The 19639-nt window shown below is 41.8% G+C and overlaps 3 protein-coding genes across 34 annotated transcripts in view; all 3 read left to right on the top strand.

Annotated features, from left to right (window-relative positions):
- Positions 1–761: 761 nt before the first annotated feature.
- On the top strand, positions 762–3000 carry LOC117899201 (serine protease gd). 2 transcript variants are annotated; one of them, XM_034809077.1, is made up of 5 exons: positions 762–1233; positions 1293–1443; positions 1497–1644; positions 1729–2259; positions 2320–3000. In XM_034809077.1, exons 1-5 carry the CDS (start codon positions 958–960, stop codon positions 2858–2860), a joined length of 1647 nt encoding a protein of 548 aa, XP_034664968.1. In that variant the 5' UTR covers positions 762–957; the 3' UTR covers positions 2861–3000. The 2 variants fall into 2 exon arrangements, with proteins under 2 accessions (XP_034664968.1, XP_034664975.1); XM_034809084.1 differs by lacking the exon at positions 2320–3000 and having other exon boundaries at positions 1497–1662; positions 1729–1869.
- Positions 3001–3070: 70 nt separating this feature from the next.
- Positions 3071–4054, top strand: LOC117899219 (protein twisted gastrulation). Its single transcript, XM_034809096.1, has one exon. It carries the CDS (start codon positions 3233–3235, stop codon positions 3980–3982), a length of 750 nt encoding a protein of 249 aa, XP_034664987.1. The 5' UTR covers positions 3071–3232; the 3' UTR covers positions 3983–4054.
- A 520-nt stretch (positions 4055–4574) lies between these two features.
- The window catches only part of LOC117903073 (voltage-dependent calcium channel type A subunit alpha-1), a 57271-nt gene continuing 42206 nt past the window's right edge, over positions 4575–19639 (top strand). For 5 of the 31 annotated variants that reach the window (XR_004649477.1, XM_034814846.1, XM_034814844.1 and 2 more), the window contains exons 1-12: positions 4578–4822; positions 4884–4995; positions 5546–5785; positions 12059–12377; positions 12465–12604; positions 14660–14760; positions 15088–15243; positions 15337–15557; positions 15630–15733; positions 17683–17798; positions 18681–18740; positions 18820–18924. Coding sequence is in view for 29 of the 31 variants with exons in the window: in XM_034814846.1 (XP_034670737.1) it covers positions 4994–4995; positions 5546–5785; positions 12059–12377; positions 12465–12604; positions 14660–14760; positions 15088–15243; positions 15337–15557; positions 15630–15733; positions 17683–17798; positions 18681–18740; positions 18820–18924 (1564 nt within the window). In the remaining 2 variants the exon portion in view is untranslated. Of the gene's footprint in view, positions 4823–4883; positions 4996–5545; positions 5786–11326; positions 11812–12058; positions 12378–12464; positions 12605–13013; positions 13115–14659; positions 14761–15087; positions 15244–15336; positions 15558–15629; positions 15734–16222; positions 16339–17682; positions 17799–18680; positions 18741–18819; positions 18925–19639 lie in introns of those variants that run through there. The other 26 variants (XM_034814847.1, XM_034814851.1, XM_034814848.1 and 23 more) reach the window with 12 other exon arrangements.

Below are 19639 nucleotides of genomic sequence, written 5' to 3'. Positions count from 1 at the left end.
GGTCCAGCTAATTAGGAATCATGTTTAAAAAATGTGCTTAAATATTTTGCAAGAAATCAAGCGATAATCCTTCAAGTTCCGCATTAATTCTGCCCCTCCTTGCACCGTAACCACAATTTGAAGCCCCAGAAATGGTTTCAGCCTCTGTTTTGTGGCCATAATTCGGATGAAAAAACGTTTTAAAGTTGTATGCACATCAATTGCTGGGGCCAGACCTTTCGGTAGAAAAGGGTGAAGAGGAGCAGAGTTCTATCCAATAAGCAGCTCAAGGAAGCAGCAGAGGGATGTGTGCCGGATGGGTCTGGGCACTGGGAGCGAGAACCCAGTGATGGATACGACATTGTGGCCTCACTTTTTGGTCAGAGCTGCAGCACGCAGTTCCTTTTGTTAATGATACTCTTGTTGGACATCAGCAAATGTCCCGACAGTAGCATCATGCCCATCATCATCATCATCATCGTCAGCCAGAAAGGATGTGCTCCTGACTCCTAGATTTTGATAAAACCTTAAAAACACAAAACGCTGATGTATTGAAACGTTAGCTATAATTCTAGCTACCTGCTATCTTAAAATTTATCCCGAATTTCGCAATTTAAAAACGCTAGATCTAGTGGGAAAATAGCTACACTGGCAACACTGATGGAGACCGAACCTAGTTTTCGCCGAAAAACCATCGATATATCGCCAAACTTAACAAAAATCGATGGTGCAATCAATAGTTTTTATGTTATGCCTGCGATGATTGCACACTACATATTTGTGACACCCTGGTCGTGGGCCATGAGCTTTGTGGCGCGATTTTCGTTTTGGAGTAGCCAAAATAGTCCAAAGATATGTTTAAATGTCGCATGAAAGATTTAAGATCATTTTAAACGTTCAGTCACTGCATTTCATTGTGAACAGGTCTTCTAAACGGCTACATACTAAAAGTAATGACCGCATGCATTTGCATATCTCATGTCCGTTTGCATATGTGCACGTGTGTGTGTGTGTGTGAGTAAAAGACTCGCCAAAATTGAAATGAAATTGCATTTCACCACAATACTGCTGATCTGCTTCGAGCACGTGTCCAAGGTGATTGCCCAGGGCATGCCCATCAGTCCCTGCCCAAAGATCTTTCAGTATCGATTCGATGGCAATGAATGGTTCGGTTTGATCGCCGTGCGAAATCCAGACATGAGGCAGCCACTCCAGCTACGCGTCACGCTCTCCATGAGGGGAAAGCCAACAACGGTGCGGGCTAACCGGCAAACAAACTATAATACAATACACTAATACCTTCCATTTTGCAGAACTATCTGGGCGAAATAGAACTGCTGACCCGTGGACAGTTCACAAAAAATGCGCCTGTCCTCTACAAGATACGCTTTCCCAAGCATCATTTCCCACCCAAGCTGCTGCTGATTTCGGCCAACAATCATGTAATTTGCTTTGGATCTGGCGGTCTGTATACGCGTCTGTTCACAAAGCACCCTGCTAATCCTTCGCCCTTCCAGATCACAGCATCTTTATGACCCAAATCCAGCTGGAGCACACCAGAAAACTAACCTTTATACCGGACAAGAAGACTTCGCTTCTACTGGACGAAGTGGAGGCCCTGCCGAAGTCGCCGCCGCCAGTGCCGCCGCGCAGCCAGTTCAAGAAGTATGCATACGGATTGTGGTCGGTTCAAGCAAGCGCCTTCTCAATGCCATTCATTCGTTATCGTTAATGCCCGTTTCCGTATAGAAAACCCTTTCATTCGCCCAAGGAGATTTGTGGAAAGATAGACAGCAGTCTCGACTTTCGGCTGCCTCTCAGTTCGAGGCGTTCGGATGCCATCACAGCGCCCGTGTTTGCCGACAACGAAGACCCCGAGGATGAAGAATTTGAGCACTTGTCGGAGGAAGAGCTGCAGGAGCAGGATACTGTGGATGGCAGCGCCGTGGGCAGCAGCCTGCCATCGATTACGCGCGGCTCGTGGCCCTGGCTGGCGGCCATTTATGTGAACAATCTCACATCGTTGGATTTCCAATGCGGCGGCACACTCGTCTCGACACGCGTGGTCATCAGCTCGGGCCACTGCTTCAGGATGTTCAACAAGCGTTACACGGCCAACGAGGTGCTGGTCTTTTTGGGGCGCCACAATCTGAAGAACTGGAACGAGGAGGGCTCTCTGGCGGCACCCGTGGATGGTATCTATATACATCCGGACTTTAACAGTCAGTTGAGCAGCTACGATGCGGACATAGCAGTCATCCTACTCAAGGATGAAGTGCGGTGAGCAACCAAATGCAATTGAGTCCTCTTCCAGATCACTGACTGCTCCATTGCCCCCAGGTTCAATACGTTCATACGTCCCGCCTGTCTGTGGTCGGGCTCCAGCAAATCGGAGTACATCGTGGGGGAGCATGGCATTGTCATTGGCTGGAGCTTCGACAGATCGAATGCGACACAGCAGCAACAGCAGCAGCAGCAGCATTCCCAGCAGCATCTGGGAGAAGGCAAAAAGGCAACCGATACCAGTATACCCAAAGTGGTAAAGGCACCCATCGTTGCGAATGGCGTGTGCTTCAAGGCGAATTCACATTTTCGTAGTCTCTCCTCGAACCGCACCTTCTGCGCAGGCATACAGCTGGAGTCCAGGGAGCCACAGAGCAGCGGTAGCAGCAGCAGCAGCAGCCTTTACACGGGCATATCGGGGGCTGGATTGATGATACTGAAAAACAATCGCTGGATGCTGCGTGGCACTGTCTCAGCGGCACTGCCACCCGCCCTAGAGTTGGGTCCTACTGGCTCCACGAACTGTTGTAGCAATCAATATATAATATATGCAGATGTGGCAAAATTTATTGATTGGATCACGGCCTTCATTATTTAACAGTCGACCATGTTGTGTACAGGATGAGAAATGTTCGAAAATAAATGCTGTGATAGCCGCCAGTGGCCTCTGCTCTTGCCTGTGCCAGTGCCTGTGCCTGTGCCCTCAACGGTGATCAGGGTTAACGCGTAATTATTGTATTTGTTGTGGATTTATTTTATGGCCCAGGCCTATTTGCAAGCCTTAACTTCTTTTAAATTGCCCGCCCAACCCGCCTACCTACTCCGCCGCTGCCATCACCGCGGGGATTAGTGGGATTGCGGTAGCCCTCGGGCTACCTGTAACCGACTCCTGGCACCTCTCTACCACACATAAAGTCATGTGAAATGATGCTTGACGCATCATTGTGCTCCCAGGCTTCGTTGTGTAAGAATGCTGCTGCTGCTGCCTCTGGTTTACTCAGGCCTCCTGCTTTTGTCGCCGCCTTTTGTGGCCGCCAACAACGATGATGGCTGCAATGAGGTGGTCTGCGGCTCAGTGGTGTCGAAGTGCTTGCTCACGCAGAGCTGTCAGTGCAAGCTGAACGACTGCCATTGCTGCAAGGACTGTCTGAACTGCCTGGGGGAGCTGTACACGGAATGCTGCGGCTGCCTGGACATGTGCCCCAAGCACACCGATGCCCTGCCCTCGCTGACGCCGCGCTCGGAGATTGGTGATGTGGAAGGTGTTCCCGAACTGTTTGACACCCTCACGGCTGAGGACGATGACCAGTGGTCCACCATGCGGTTTCCCATGCGTGCCGGCATCAAGCACCGCCTGGAGGGCACCGACAATGTACTGGGTGACCGACCCAAGCCAGGGGCCACCCTCAACTGCACTGTGATCTATGTGAACTCTTGCATCCGGTCGAACAAGTGCAAACAGCAGTGCGAAAGCATGGGCGCTAATAGCTATCGTTGGTTCCACGACGGCTGCTGCGAGTGCGTGGGCGCCAATTGCCTCAATTACGGCATCAATGAAAGTCGCTGCACGGCCTGCCCCGAGGACCAGGATCTACTAACCTCAGATGCCATTCATGCCGAGACCGAACAGGATCTGGAGCGTATTTTTGGCGTCGAGGACGATGCATTTGCCGACGACATGTGGGACGATTATGGCGATGATGATGACCAGTTGAATTGATTCTTAATGTGCACCTTAAACTAAGCATTTCCTAAAATTGTAATTTGAAATCCATTTATTTATTTGATCTAAGCTATAAATCTTTATAAAATCAGCAAAAACAAAATTATAAATTAAATTTTTGCACCTGGTCTCTAAAGCCCTGTGTAAACGGGACAGCAGCAGCCTGGTGTGGTTGAATCGGGTCGCTGCTGCAGCATCGAACATATAAATTCATACAATATGGCTTTGTGACTTTCTGGTAACTAAACACTTGGCAACAGGCTGCTGCAGACCTGTTTTAACGGAAGATTAATTAAGAAAAAGCGAGGGATTGGGGATCGTCCCAGCTGGAGAGGTGTGCATATCGATAGTTGCAAAAAACCAAACAAGTTAATTAAATCATTGATTTTGTAATTCAAACCAATACGAATAGATACATATTTCAAATCATAACAGATTTGTTTTGTTATTATTAAATATCTTGTTGAAAAAGTTGGTGTGGCCGAATATATCGATATGCCGTTTATATCGATACACGTGGACCAGCAGCACTGGCAAGGCGCATATTCGAGTCAATCCCGCCATAGGGCCACAGTCTGATCACAACAATTAAAAGTGGATTAATAAGCGAAATTGCTACTCAAACTGCAGCCATTTGTGGCCAATAATTGTGTTTGCATATGTTTTGTTGGAGAGTTCATTGAAACGCTTGGGTATTGCACATATATATGCATATTTACATATTGCAAGATCCGCGTGGACAGGCAAACATATTTTTTTTCTGCACAATTTCCCAACAACTTGCACGAAATTACAAAAAGGAATGTATTTATGGTAAAATGAAGCAGTTATTAAAAGGTAAGGTAACACGTGCGCACTCCATAATTGAATGATTATTAAATAATATTATTATTAACAGAAATTAAATCAATGTGCACATGCTGTTAGCGGCAGTCTTTGAGGCCTCCTTTGGGATGTGCAACTACTATTCACCTTATCTTAGGCGCCGCCGGACGCTGCTAAAACACAATGTAAGCCGTATGAATGTGTGTGTGGGGGGCCCTGCCGCCTGCTAATTACTAACGGTAACTTGTAGTGCGCACATGCCGGGCGCTATCAAGCACGTCATCAACCACTATCAGAATCATCGGCATCGGCCATCTGTGTGTTTGTGTGTGTGTGTGTTTGTGGCATTTATCTACCTTTTCTGGAACAGAACACACAGCAGGGAATCCACACAGCCCACGCGCCATCGGCCAGACCCTGCCAATGGCATTTTATCAGTTTTGCCCGAGCGGTGCCAGCTGGTGCATCTTACTCACGGTTCCAGGAATATCGTCACGCGGCAACAGATGCAGATCTCGAATCTCGTATATCTATCTCTAGTGATTTGAATTCATTGCGCTTTAATCAACCAATATGATATATGTATGATAACAACCCCCAAAGTGTGTGTGTAGTAATAGAATATCGTTTTTAAAGACTACCTTGTGGATTCCTGTGTGTTCTGTGATCTGTGCTTCCCGACTGGCCATATCCACTGACCACTAACCAGAGCTATTCCGTTTCCATCGTTGATAGGATGCTGGGCGGTGTGGGAGCTCGTCGCAGAAGGGGCTCTTCACCGATGGCGCGTTTGACCAACAGCCACATCAATAGCCTAGATGACAGCATAGCCATCATCGGAGATGGCGTCATCCGCAGGAGTGCACACTATGGCTCACAGGCCTCCAATAAACGGCGACGAGCCGTTCCAGAACCTGGAAATGACCAGGAGAGCTTTGCCCTTGTCCAGACTCGTCCCAATCTAGGCGATATCATGTGAGTATACTCCAATTTCCCATACGTTACTTAGGTTCCAGTTATAGTCAACATGTAAGTGCTTTTGGTAGCAAGGACTACTTGGCAACCACTGTTATGATTTATTGGATGGGACTGTAATGCTTCTCTGATTAGCTTTAAACTAGAATCGGAATAGGGAAAATACAAAAAATCTAACTAGACATATGTACATGCATGCATAGGTACAACGTAAAATGGTTATTGCACTTTCCGATTGGAAAACTTGTTGGAAGATGTACTTCTGTTCTGTTTAGAATCGAAACAGAAAAAAATATAATTGATATTACTTTTAATTGATTACCCATGAATGTTGAATCGCGACCATAGGTCGAAGGAGGTGTCGGAGGAGCCAATAGTGTTCTGGTATTACCCACGTTTATGGGAAAGAAATTCAGAGCCTTCGAGTGTATCTAAGCTGTTTTTGCTGCTGCTTTTTCTAACGTTTCCGAGCTGGTTTTATTATGTATGTATTTTGTAGCTGTATTATTATACATATATGCAGTTCCCCGCTACAGAAAAACAAACAGCTGGTCAGTGGCAACTGAAGATTTATCAGCTCATTTTGGCTATATATGATCCGATTACAAGCAAATGATGTGCCCAAGCTCTCAGTGACTTTCATGCTCGAAATGGCGGCACTCTTTGCGCTACCTTCTTTCGCTGTACCGAGATGCAGTTTCCATTAACAAATGTGTAACCCCCACTTTAATGTCTAGCTTTTTTATCGAGAGATCTAATCGCAAGTATGCATTTTTAAATTCCCGTTAATTTTGTGGGCGAACACCAGGGCTGTCTTCGAACATATCCTTGAGTGCTTCTGCGCAGCTAACAAATCGATGTCCGATTATTTCTTTCCCTAATTATTACAAGCAGGGTTTTAATATTATTAATAAATGTTGATACCTGCGGAAAAAAACATATGGCGACTCAAACTGGAAGTCCAGAATCTAAATGTTAGCCTGCCAAAACAAACAAATTATAATTGAAATTGTAATTTCTATGTCTTCCCGCAGAGCATGTTTGGGTGTTTGTGTGGGCGGAGGAGAGAGGTGTGGGCGAAGCTTCGAAAGCTCTTGCGAAAAACAACGGCTTCCTTGCGGACAGAGCACATTTCAGCGCTCTGTGTCTGCTCTGCTGCCATATGTGTGTATGGTCGTCTCTGTTGCTCTCACAACCAACCCGGCTAAGCTACCGAATATCTTATGAGCGAGGGGTGTACTTTCCATGCGCCAATGCAGCTCTGGTGTCAGTCCCTCCAAGAGCTTGAGCTTTTGTTTTTGGATCCAGAGCGCAGGGCTGATTCTGGGACTGGCGCTGGCTCTTCTGCGGCTGATTCCGATGGTTACCGCTACGCTACTGCCATGTGCTCTGGTGTATGTGTGCCCCCCCGCTCCGTTCCCGTTACTCGTTACCCGTTTTGGGTCTCTGTGTCGCCTTCTCCGTGTCCATGTCTCTCTTCGTGTCAGTGTTGTAGTTGTAGTCTGTAATACAAAGTCGCCGAGTTGAAGTCTTGCGTTTGTTGAGTTTTTCGTCCAACTGGTGAGGCAATGTCGGTTGTAGCTCTCGCGCAAAGCGGTTTTTGTTTTTTATTTTTCAAGCTGCGACTTTTCTCATAATCTGGATCAAGAAAAATCCAAACCCTACACCCCGCCCACCCCTAGTGCTTCTTTATTGTGTGTGTAACGAATTAATTGCAGTTTTTGGAACACAGGCACCGCAGGCTCTGGCTTGAAAAAAAAATTGAAGAAAAAATACCACATCTCAAGAGTTGTGTGTGTGTGTGTGTGCAAGTGTTTATGTGTTGGTGCGCTGGCATCCGAAATTCGGGTCGAGTGGTGAAAATAAAACTAAAAAAAAAAAATACAATTTCAGATGAAAAGAATAACGAATAAAGAGTATTGTGCATTCGGTTCGTTTTCGGCGCATGATGAAAGTTTATCCAAGGAACTGTGCTGGGAATTATAGTGACAGGGCCTCTAGTCCAGACGGCATTTGCACCTGCACCTGCACTGTATATGTGTGTGTGTATGACTGTATGGGACACTGTCCAGTGCAAGAGAGAGAGAGAGAATGCCACATCTATAGGGCTTTGTACGCCGTCTTCCACATGTTTTTGTCGCGCTTCAACGTCGCTAGTAGATCCCGTTCCCCCGTGACAGTTGTAATTGTTGAACCGTTTCTTTACAGAGCTAACAAGCCCCAAAGAACAACGCTCTACATATACATACGTACAATATACACGCACACACACACGCCGATATTGCTCAGCATTTGTGTGCGTGTGTTGGGATTGGGTCAGCGGGTCGGTCGGTGGTGGTGGCGGGAGCAGCACAACGGGTGGAATGTTGCGTTGGTGGGTTTACGGGGCGGTGTGGTGGTGTGTGGCCGTGTGGCAGGGTATTCCTGTTTCGGTTTCGGTTACAGCGCAGCGCGACTTGGTATCGGTCCTGTGTGACGTATTCACGCGTGTATACCGTTTGGAAGGTGAATGAATGGCTGTCGGCTACCTCGGCAGGCATTCACACACGCAAAATCACATACACCACAGCATGCGATGCGATGTGTCTCCCCCCTCCCTGCCTTTCTTTCTCTCTCGTCTCTTTTTTCTTCACCCGATTAAAAAATATAAAATTTTTTACGCACGCAAATAAGGGGGAATGAGGGGGAGGTAATGGGGTGTACGACGACGAATGGGTATATGCCCTTCTCCACGGAAGTGAAAAAATAATTGAACGGCGCGTGTGGAAACTTTTTCTTGTATTTTGTATTATGTGTACATATGTATGTATGTGTGAATGTGTGCTAGTGTGTGTGACAGATGAACAAACATTTGCTGAATGTCCCCCGCGTGGGCCGTGACACCTTCAGTGTGGGTTAATATGATATTAGACCATGTGGTGGCTTTGTGGAATACGCTACCAGTTTTACCCAAGTAAAATTCAAATTCCAAAATTCCCATAGACTGTGACGGTGTCTTTGAGTGTGTGCTGTGTAGAAGTGGCTCAATTGAAACCGGACAGAAAGTAAAGTAGAAAGTGGAACAGGCTCCAGAAAGTAGGCAACCCTTTGTAACAATTTCGTTAATGCGTCAAGAAGTATGTGTGTGGGTAGGGAAGGCATAGCGCAGAGGGGGTGCGCACATGAATGCAGAACAGAGCCAGAGATACGACGGGAGAAAGAGAGAGAATAAGAGAACAAGTGTGTCATTGTTGCTGTTTATTTTTGGCAATTAGAAGTTCGTTGGTCCGTCTGTCGCCCTCTAGTGGCAGCAAACCGCAACTATATTTACAAGAGCGTGTGTATAGACCGTGTGTGGCGTTTGTGTGTGTGCGTGAATAGTCCCGTTCCAGAGAAACGCCAAAAATATGTGTATAAAAGAAAATAAAAACAACCAAAAACAAAAAGTCAGACAACATCGCCTGCAATGACGTCATTACCCAAAAGGAAAGAAGAAAATACACCGCCCACTCACACTCCCACTCCACACCCACCCACGCCACAATACTCTTGCCTTCCATTAAAGTTATTCATAAATTAAGGCGATATAACGCGGGGCTCAGAAGGGGTTTTGGGGTAGGGTAACACATGAATTCATTTACAGTAGAGGGAAAATATCAAGTGTAAACATAATTGTTGGTAGGAACGACGTCGTCATCGATATATGTAACCCAGGCACAAGGATTGCTTCGATATAAATCAGGGAATGCTTCGATATAAACCCACATAGAGTGAGTGAGTGTGTGTGAGTGAGTGTTGGCTTACAGCCGGTTCGAGAGTGCATTTCTTTGTGGGAGAGAGAGATAGAGAGAAAGAGAGAGAGAGAGAGAGAGTGTGCAAAAATATCATCGTTATCAGGAGAACCCACAAAAAACCGAAAAACATTAATCAGTGCAGTGGGGCAACAACAACTGTAAACATTTCCCATGAACGACCCCACATTTCTATGGAAGATACAAAAATGTCGAGAATACGAGTAGAAGGGAAAGATAAACACCAATTCGAATGAGATTGCTTGTGCTGCTTCGCTGGATGATTATAAGCGGAGCGAAGAGCGAGAAGACACACACGGACACGGGCACGGGCACGGGTACTCGTCTTACATCCTTTCCAGTGTGATGATTCTCTCATCGTTTCAATATTCACCACGAAACGGCGGTACAACACGGAGTCCTCTCCGCTCCGCTCCCAGAGTGTGTATTTTCTTTGAGCTTTTTTCGGAGGGCTGATAGGGGGAGGGCTATGTTTTTCTCGTTTGCTAGTGCTCTTCATTTTTTGGTGTGTGTGTGTGTTTCTCTTTCGGTTTTATGCTCTTCTCTTGTCACACAGCAGGTTTCATCCCCTAAATTTTTCATTCATAGCGTGTTCCAGTAATGGAATGTTATACCAATAAACGAAATGAAACCGAAACAACATACATTTATGTACATACATACATAAATATGTACATACATATATACCATGCATCCCTTTGTCCATCCATCCATCCATCCATCCATCCATCCATCCAACAAACAAACAAACCAAGAAACCAACAAACCAACCATTTATCCATAAATACTTATGTATGTGTGTACATTTAGCACACTTCTTGTGTGGGGTAAATTAAAAATGAAAATGAAAACGAAAAGCCAATGCATTTTGTATGCATGGTTCCTTCTTTTTTTTCGAGTGCATTCGAGTGGTATCATAAAAACAGCCGTGTTCACACGTACGGGTACGACGGGTACACGTGTACACACATGTGAGTGAGTGACTGAGAGCCAGCAACTGATTGTCTGTGTGTGTGTGTTCTCTCTATAGGTCATGAACTGAATTGACCCGGTGTGAGCATCATAATTATCGTGTGGCAAAAACAAGAATCTGCTCCTCCGGGCTAAACACCTACGGCTACGGCTCCTGCTGCTGCTGCTGCTGCTGCTGCTGCTGCTCCTTCCTCTCAATAGCCCGCACACACCTGCCACCCACTCAAGTGCAACCGGAGTCCGGGAATCAGTATGGCGCGGCATTCTGTCTAATTGTACGCGGGTCATACGGGTCGGATATATGTACACACATATGTAGGTGAATGTGTGTACGTGTGTTTGGGTGTGTGTTCGAATGGATATCCTTAAATACGCAGTGCATAAATAATGTTTGTGCATGCGATTGTGTGTGTGTGGGGAAGGGTGGTATTACAACTAAAAACGAACCGAATGCCAATCTGCATAAGTGATGGGGGCCAAGTGGTTGTGTGGGGGCGTGCAATGACAAGTGACTTGGTGGGCGATCCCAAGGCAAATTAATCCATCAATTTTAAATGCAATCTAATTGTACATTCTGGTACCCCCGTTCGCGACATATAGTGCAATATAGAATACAATAAAACAACCCAACTGCAAAACAGAAAGGACCACAAAAAAGGCAGTGCAAAAATATACCAAAAAAATAAATAAATCAAAAAGCATAAAACATAAAAATTTAAACATAAAAAACATCACAGCCAGCTGCATAATAAAATATTACCAAAAAACGAAGGAAAAGCAAGCAGAAACCAACGGAAAGCTGGAAAGGAGGAGGAGTGCCAGAGCGCGCGAGAGTTGGCGGGGCTGAGACCTTTGAGCCCGGGAGAGAGTGTTGCGCCGAGTGGTGGATCTGGATCCAGAGTACCCAGCATTATCCATTGTATATAGTTTCACACAGTCTCACGGAAGTCGCAAGTCCCCCCGTACCCACTCAATCCTTTCTCCTCGATAAATAACCCTTCCAAAACGAAAACCACGTTGCCACCTCTGCCAAAAAATTAATCGGTGGGGCACAGCCAGCCAGCTGCTACGTGCTCCATGCTCCCAAATGCCCCCGAGCTTCTCGCGTAATTGGCCTCTCGAGTTAAATGTCCAGTTGCTGCCGCTATCGTGCCATGCGGACGGCGTGTCACTCCCGACAAATGCGTATTGTGGTTCACCTTGTGTAAAATAATTATGGCCGAGCGGTCGTTACAAAAGTATCAGATATTGGATATAGTGACGGTATGTTCATGTCCTTGTTTCTAATATGTATTTATCTACTTTTTTCATTTTCTGTTTTAAATTGTGCAACAATTAAGATGGGTGTTTAACATAAACATACAAATAAGTATTTCGATGCTTGTCTGCGCAAATAAAATTTAAATTAATTGTTTTTACCATCTAATTAGTACACTTTGTTGGCTTCTATTATCTCTATTATTTTATTACCCAATCATCAACTATTTGTGTATATATTCCACGTGTACAGGTTGGAAGCGGCTCAGGAAGCAGTGCTAGCAGGGCATCAACAGGACTCCTTAGGCGGGGGGCACTTGGGTCGAAAGGGAGCCCATCGCTTAGCTGATAGAATGGGTGGCCCGAAAAAAGAGGAAAACCCACCAGGTGGTGGTCCGACGTCATTGTTTATCCTAACCGAGGATAACCCAATTAGAAAGTACACACGATTCATCATTGAATGGCCGCCCTTTGAATACGCTGTGTTATTGACAATCATAGCCAACTGTGTTGTGTTGGCGCTGGAGGAGCACTTGCCGGGTGGCGACAAGACAGTATTGGCTCAAAAATTGGTAAGGCTAAGACTAAGACACCCCCTCCATCCCGCATCCATCATGTCATTTATAAATAATAATCTGCTTGTCTCTTTTATAAATTAGGAAAAAACGGAGGCCTATTTTTTATGCATTTTCTGTGTAGAAGCATCGCTCAAGATCCTCGCCCTAGGGCTTGTTCTGCATAAACACTCCTATCTCAGGAATATTTGGAACATCATGGATTTTTTCGTTGTAGTGACGGGGTAAATAATAATCCAGAACAGGATTAACCTTTATCAAAATGCACCCGAAACACATACCAAAGTTTTGTTTTTAATGGAAAATAAGTATTTTTGACACCCGCAATGAAAGCTTTTATTTCGCTTTTATTATACACTAATTTATCTTAAGAAAATTAAATCCGTGAAGAAATCATAACCAGAATGAAGCAAAAATATTTAAATTTCTTACGGAATCATTAGGATTAAAGATCTATTTGTAATTTCTAAGAATCGTTCGTTTTTATAGTTTTAAGAACCTGTTAAACATATACAATCAAATGAGGAAGTCTCTTCATACCTTAGTTACATATAACTATGTATTTATAAGCAACAAATTTTAACATTATTAATAACTTCCCGTCCCTTGCGATCGTAAACCGAACGTAAACAGAGCCATGACGATATTTGCTGAGGCCAATATAGATGTTGACCTGCGTATGTTGAGGTCTTTTCGTGTCTTACGACCGCTGAAGCTCGTATCCCGAATTCCAAGTAAGACTCCGAGCCAACGAACACAACATTAGATATAGAAACTACCTTAGGCCAGAGAAAGATAATACATTTAAAATCCTACTCAATATATATCTTGGCTAGCTAGCCTCATTTCATAAATTGTAATTGAACATACGAAATTGCATTATAGAACAAGCTATAGCTACGATGTGTGTGTCGTCTTAGTGAGTGGTCAAGTAGATATCATAATGGGTTTCAAATTTGATAGGCTAGTCAAAAGGAAATGGCCATAGGCAGCATCGATAGGATGCCGCCCATAAATCAGATTCAAACTAGATCGGATATAGTTATTTTAATTTCATATAATAAATATGTACATGTCGAGCTCTTTTTTGCTCTCATATATCCATTAATGGATTAAAGACTGAGCAACAATGTTGCCATTAAAAAGTTTCTAAAGAAGAGTTCGATATTTACTTGAGAAAATAGATTATCTTTAGATTATATGTATGTGAAACTGATTATTATATATTTTATTCGGGCTTTATATCGTAACAAAACATTTAATATTATTTCATAATCCATTATTAATTAGTTTAGAATTTAATATTCCATTCAGTCAACGTGGGATTTGGATGTCAAACCATGGAACTATGTAATAGCAATAGAAATCACAAACTTTAGAGGTTTTACCACTCTTAAAAACGATCCAGTGGCGATTTTAGATCGTTTGTGCATCGCGCCAAACCCAAAAGATCATATATTTTAGATTTAAGATTGTGATTAGCTCATGGAATATACATTTTAGTTTTATATCATGAATTAATGTATTAGTTCTAAAAAATACAACATTAGAATATATTCAATACCATGCAGGTGGCATTGGTATTGCAAGGAGAATATATTTTAGATTTAGCTTTATATTTGGCTCATAGAATATACATTTTATAGCTAAAAACTTAATTATTTACTGGTAAATGCTATATCTAACCAAAAGAGAGTTACAAATAATATAAATTGTAGAGTTTTGTTATGCCATTAGGCATTTTATAAGATATATATTAATCCTTCTTAACACGTATTTTATTTTGCTTTTTCTCTCAAACGATATCTTAGTTCTTTCAAACTATATATGCTAGATATTTTCTTAATGGAACATTTTTATATACATATGTATACTAAAAGTAGCTTGGATTTGCTCTCCAGATGAATGTGTGCATCCCCCCAGAGGGAATGGGCAAGGATTAGAGCAGATACAAACTATTGAAAGTTTTCGCTTGGGTCTCCCATTGTGTGTGCGAAATATATGAACTAGCCGCCGCGCGTTAAACGTAAATGTATCATTTAATGTATATTTTTTGATTCGACATTATTTGAAACCCTTTCGTTGCTATTTGCTTTTATTTCGATTTAAGGTTCGATTTAAGATGCACCCTTTCTGGAATCATGTTTCTTTACATACATACATACATAACCATATATTGATTTTGTATTCATATTTGGAACTGTTTTTGGATATTCATTGAGTATCGCTAATCAACTAATTTCAACTACTCGTTTCGATCGCTTAACGTCTGCAAACAGATTCATGACACAGTACCCACAAATAGGGCCCGAGGTAGACCTAAGAACACTTAGAGCCATTCGTGTGCTACGGCCCTTAAAATTAGTGTCTGGAATTCCTAGTGAGTAGTTTCTCGTGTTTAAAGTTATTAATCTCTTCTACTCTTTCTATTACTTTCTGTATTTTTTATTTGAGTATCTTTGGGTACTCCATCCTTAGAATTGGAATGTAGTTACTGCTTGGTGGTTATTCCATCAATTAGTTTTGTCTGTGCTAGAGCTTATAGTAGGGGCTCCTTGAGCCCATTGTAAATATGAACGTACATCTACCAACAGCTACATTGCAAATCTTTACTAATACAACCCATTCATTCCATCTCTTCAATCGACACACAACCTGCCGTGGAAACTGAAACTGGATGGGATCTACACCTCCATCGTCTACATAGGTTTACAAGTAGTTTTAAAATCTATAATCAAGGCGATGGCACCTTTACTGCAAATCGGTCTCTTGGTGTTGTTTGCAATCGTAATATTTGCAATCATTGGACTCGAGTTTTATTCGGGCGCACTGCATAAGACTTGTTATAGCTTAGAAGATCCAAGTAAACCAAAATCTCTAGCAAACTGAGCACATAGAACTGCTTAAAACTCACACTCTCTTCTCTCTTTCCTTCCGCCTCTGTGATGTATCACAGATAAACTAGTGAAGGAGGGCGAATCAGAGACACCCTGCAACACGGACAACAGCACAGAGAAGGCAGGCGGCTCCTTTGTATGCAACAACACCACAAGCATGTGCCTGGAAAAGTGGGATGGACCAAATTCAGGCATAACGAGTTTCGATAATATTGGATTCGCCATGTTGACCGTATTCCAATGTATCACAATGGAGGGCTGGACGTCAATACTCTATTGGGTATACCCTATAACATTACACATTGAGTAAAACGTGCAATACTTATTTATTTTATTTTTTGTTTATCCATAGACCAACGACGCATTAGGTTCAACATTTAATTGGATATATTTCGTGCCTCTTATAGTTATAGGCTCATTTTTTATGCTCAACTTAGTTCTTGGTGTCTTGAGTGGGTAAGTTGATTCTCTCTCTCTCTCTCTCTCTTTGTCTTTATGTCTCTCTTGCTGATCGGATGCTCTCACAATCTATCCGATCTTTTATACACCGTAACACAATCTACTGTTTCTACCGCTATATTATATTGATTATTGTTTTTAAATTGATTTGATTTGGGTGGGAGAGCTTGAATACGCAACAAGATTATTTGGGGGGAATTTCCAAATTGAATACTCCCCAGATTATACATATATTTCGTGTGTATATATGCATAGATGCTTCGCAAGCAGACACCTATTTGATGTAAAGTATTGCAAAATTGTACAACTAATTTGTGCTGTTTTTCGTGAGGGTTGGGTTGTCGTGATGTTCAGACTGCTCCTGTTTATACATATGTACATATGAGTTTCAAAATATGATTTCTTTTTCTAATTTCTGTTTAACTTTGTTGTTTTTGGGTCTTTATGTTCAATGAATTAAATGAAACGTATTCCTCGAATATTCAGAGAGTTTTCAAACGAACGTAACCGCGTCGAGCGTCGCATGGAGTTTCAAAAATGCCGCTTTCGTGCCATGTTTCAGACAGCAATGGTCTCGTACCTTGACTGGATCACACAAGCAGGTTTATACAAATAGTTCTAAGCCCCACCCCCACCCCCAGTTCCAGTACCCCCCATCCTCGAATGCAACCAAAAAGTAAACCAGCCATTGACTATTTAGAGCTTCCAAGCAATTCGAAACAGAGCTATTCAATATAGTATGTACCCAACATTCGATAGCCCAAGGAAAACCCTTTTAGTACTATGAATATCTCAGCAGACATCCATCTATAAAACAAGCTAAAAAATGAACCAAAAGTACTTCCAAACAACATACTATAATCGTTATACGGAAATTGTTTGAATTTGACTGCTAGTTATGTACGTACTACTAATCCCAATATACTAACTACTTAGAACGCAAGAAACTCCAAATAATAATCCAACATAAACCACAGCCACAAAGAGTTGCTAAATAATATTTACTACTCTCCAAAATCAGTTGATTAACCAACAAAATACCATGTGAAATGCTGTTCGTTCACCCCTCAAAAAAACCAACCAAAACACTCCACCTTAATCGTTCTGTTTCCGCCCCCACCCCGAACAGTACGTATTCTATGCATTTTGCCATACTTATACCTAACTTTAGTTGAATTTAAACTAACATAGAGACAACGTTTACCCCTTACCCAGAAACTAAACTAAATAGCTAGTTCAACTATCTAGCCAAAAATATATAGTACAAGTTCTATTACTTCCGGAAATGAAAGCGACGCCAGTTCCTGATCACCCTACCAGTGGAGTAGGAATCAGGAATCAGTTATATATCTACCATATACTATCTAAACACCACTGACCATACACAAGTGCACCCCAAATAAAAAAAACGCATTAAAAAACCCACATCCCATAGCCACATTACCGATGATGCCATCAGCACATCATGGGTACGAGGAGTACTCCACGCTGGCTCTTGCCCTATAAATCATCCTGCATACTGCCCATACATACACTCGTATGTATGTGTACTCTAGGCATATAATATCCATTCAAAAAATGGTTCCCTTGACTGCTGACCTGATTCCAATGGTCTGGTCCCGCTGGGGAGCAAACCGATGCCAAGAAATATATATCAAAATGTGTTATTATTATCGTTTTAGTTGCCACTAAATTATTTCCACTATCTCTATCTCTGTCTCAATTTTTGATTTTATTTGAATTTCCATTTGGAACGAATTATGACTTAAATTTCCTTCTTAGTTTTATTTATGGAACACTATTCTCCTACAAAGATGTGAAGTGATTTCGCTGTTGTATTGCTAATGCTGCATACTACTACATATTTACATCTGATTAAACAAATCAAAATCGAATCAAATCCTATTTTTTGGTTTATCACATTCTATTTTGATTATTTTTTGTAGTGAATTCGCAAAAGAACGAGAAAAAGTAGAAAATAGACAAGAGTTTCTTAAACTTAGAAGGCAGCAGCAACTAGAAAGAGAGTTAAACGGCTATGTTGAATGGATTTGTAAAGCTGGTATAGTATTTAACCCCTATTTCTTGTTTGTAAAATCTATCTACAATATACTCCCATAATACACTCCACACCACACCTAATACTACATCCCAAACAACACAAATACTCGAAGAAATACTTTCCAATAAACATTACAGACCAAACAAAATGCACAAAATACTTTGCCCGCAAACATATCTATGAAATTTTATATAATTGTTCATGAATTTTCAACAAGTATTTCTCAATATATACTAACAGAACTCAAGCACAACTCTCACTTGTCAAGATCTTCATCCAAAGAACAAAAAATATCCGAGACTCCAATGGTTCTTTATCATCCCTAAGAATTAATTGATTGTTACAAAAGATTGTGCATGCGTTAAAGGGTCGGATTTCACTAAGGATTTTAATTGCCTAGAAATCCCTGAAAGAGTTGTGTAATCAATTCAATTTGAGATCATCTCTCTATCTATCTAAAGTTTGAGGTACCAATCATATTAATCATCTCGTTTGGCCCAAACCAACCACATTATATACATCTAAATATACATATATATATTTACCAGTTGTACTCAGATAATTTATATATAGCCAGCACCTGTGGCACATTCGTAGCGTACCTACTCCTTATAGACCCAGAAACAAATAAAGCTCCTATGCATTGCCAAGTGTAAAGTAAAAATCCCAACACAAAGGTGGACATATCGTATAAATATATATGTATAGACCAATCATGATTCCCCATTATACAGAAGACATATCCCCACATATACTATATATTGTAAATGTATAAGTATATACTACATATACAATCCTTTTGTGCTACATTTTGTTGATCAAATCGATATTCTCTATGTGAATTCAAATACCAATTAATGCATTGCAATGATGTTATTTCAGAGGAGGTGATACTAGCCGAAGAGCGAACAACAGAGGAGGAGAAAATGCACATAATGGAGGGTGATTGCCATTTAAATACCAACTACTATAATTTATTTATTCTGATATTAATCACGGATCTTTTTATTTTTAATTGTAGCACGAAGACGTAATGCAGCCAAGCGGAAAAAGCTGAAAAGTTTGGGCAAATCGAAATCTACAGACACTGAAGAGGAGGAGGCCGAGGAGGACTATGGCGATGATGGTAAGAAAGATATTTAAAAAATACATTTAAGACACACAATTTTGGATGTTAGACATGATGAAAAAGGTTCCGAAGAAACAGCTCAAGTGAAGTGTCATAGTGTCAAGTTAGGTCATAGCTAACATCGTCTATGAAGAGTGTCCTTCATTCGTTGGGAAGAGGGAAAAGCATGGACCTTTGTACTATATTGAAAATTCTTTACACAAGAAAACACACACGAAATGCTAAAACTTTTGAATTGCGTTGAGTTGCATTTGATTGCCTAGATTTTCTTGTTCTTCGAATGTCTTTAATACAAACAAATACTTATAAATAATACAAGTTTTGTCTTAGCCTACAAAAAAATTGAAAACCGAAATGCAATTAATTTTGATATTTCGTTTCTTCATTTGAACCTTACAATATTCTCAAACAACAAAACGAATTTGTAAATCTATTACATTGAATATCGTTTCGAAATGTGTAAGTAAATTATAATTTATTTTATTCACGGCACACACACACACACACACACACACAAATCGGCGAAGCAATTATCCAAAATGAATACTGTACACACAAAAACATATATTTTACAAGTCATTACTACTCTTATCTGAATCATACAGCATTTCTGCATCTTTCTTGTACTTACTCGTACTTGTATGTAAAAATCACACAAGAGTGTTTTGTATAAAGAAAAAGTAGACCATATACCTAGTTGTACTGCCTGCAA

The sequence above is a fragment of the Drosophila subobscura genome, chromosome A (genome assembly GCF_008121235.1).
Source record: "Drosophila subobscura isolate 14011-0131.10 chromosome A, UCBerk_Dsub_1.0, whole genome shotgun sequence".
Taxonomy (NCBI): Eukaryota; Metazoa; Arthropoda; class Insecta; order Diptera; family Drosophilidae; genus Drosophila; species Drosophila subobscura.
The sequence above is the reverse complement of the archived record's forward strand: the minus strand, read 5'-3'. Positions and strand labels throughout refer to the sequence as shown.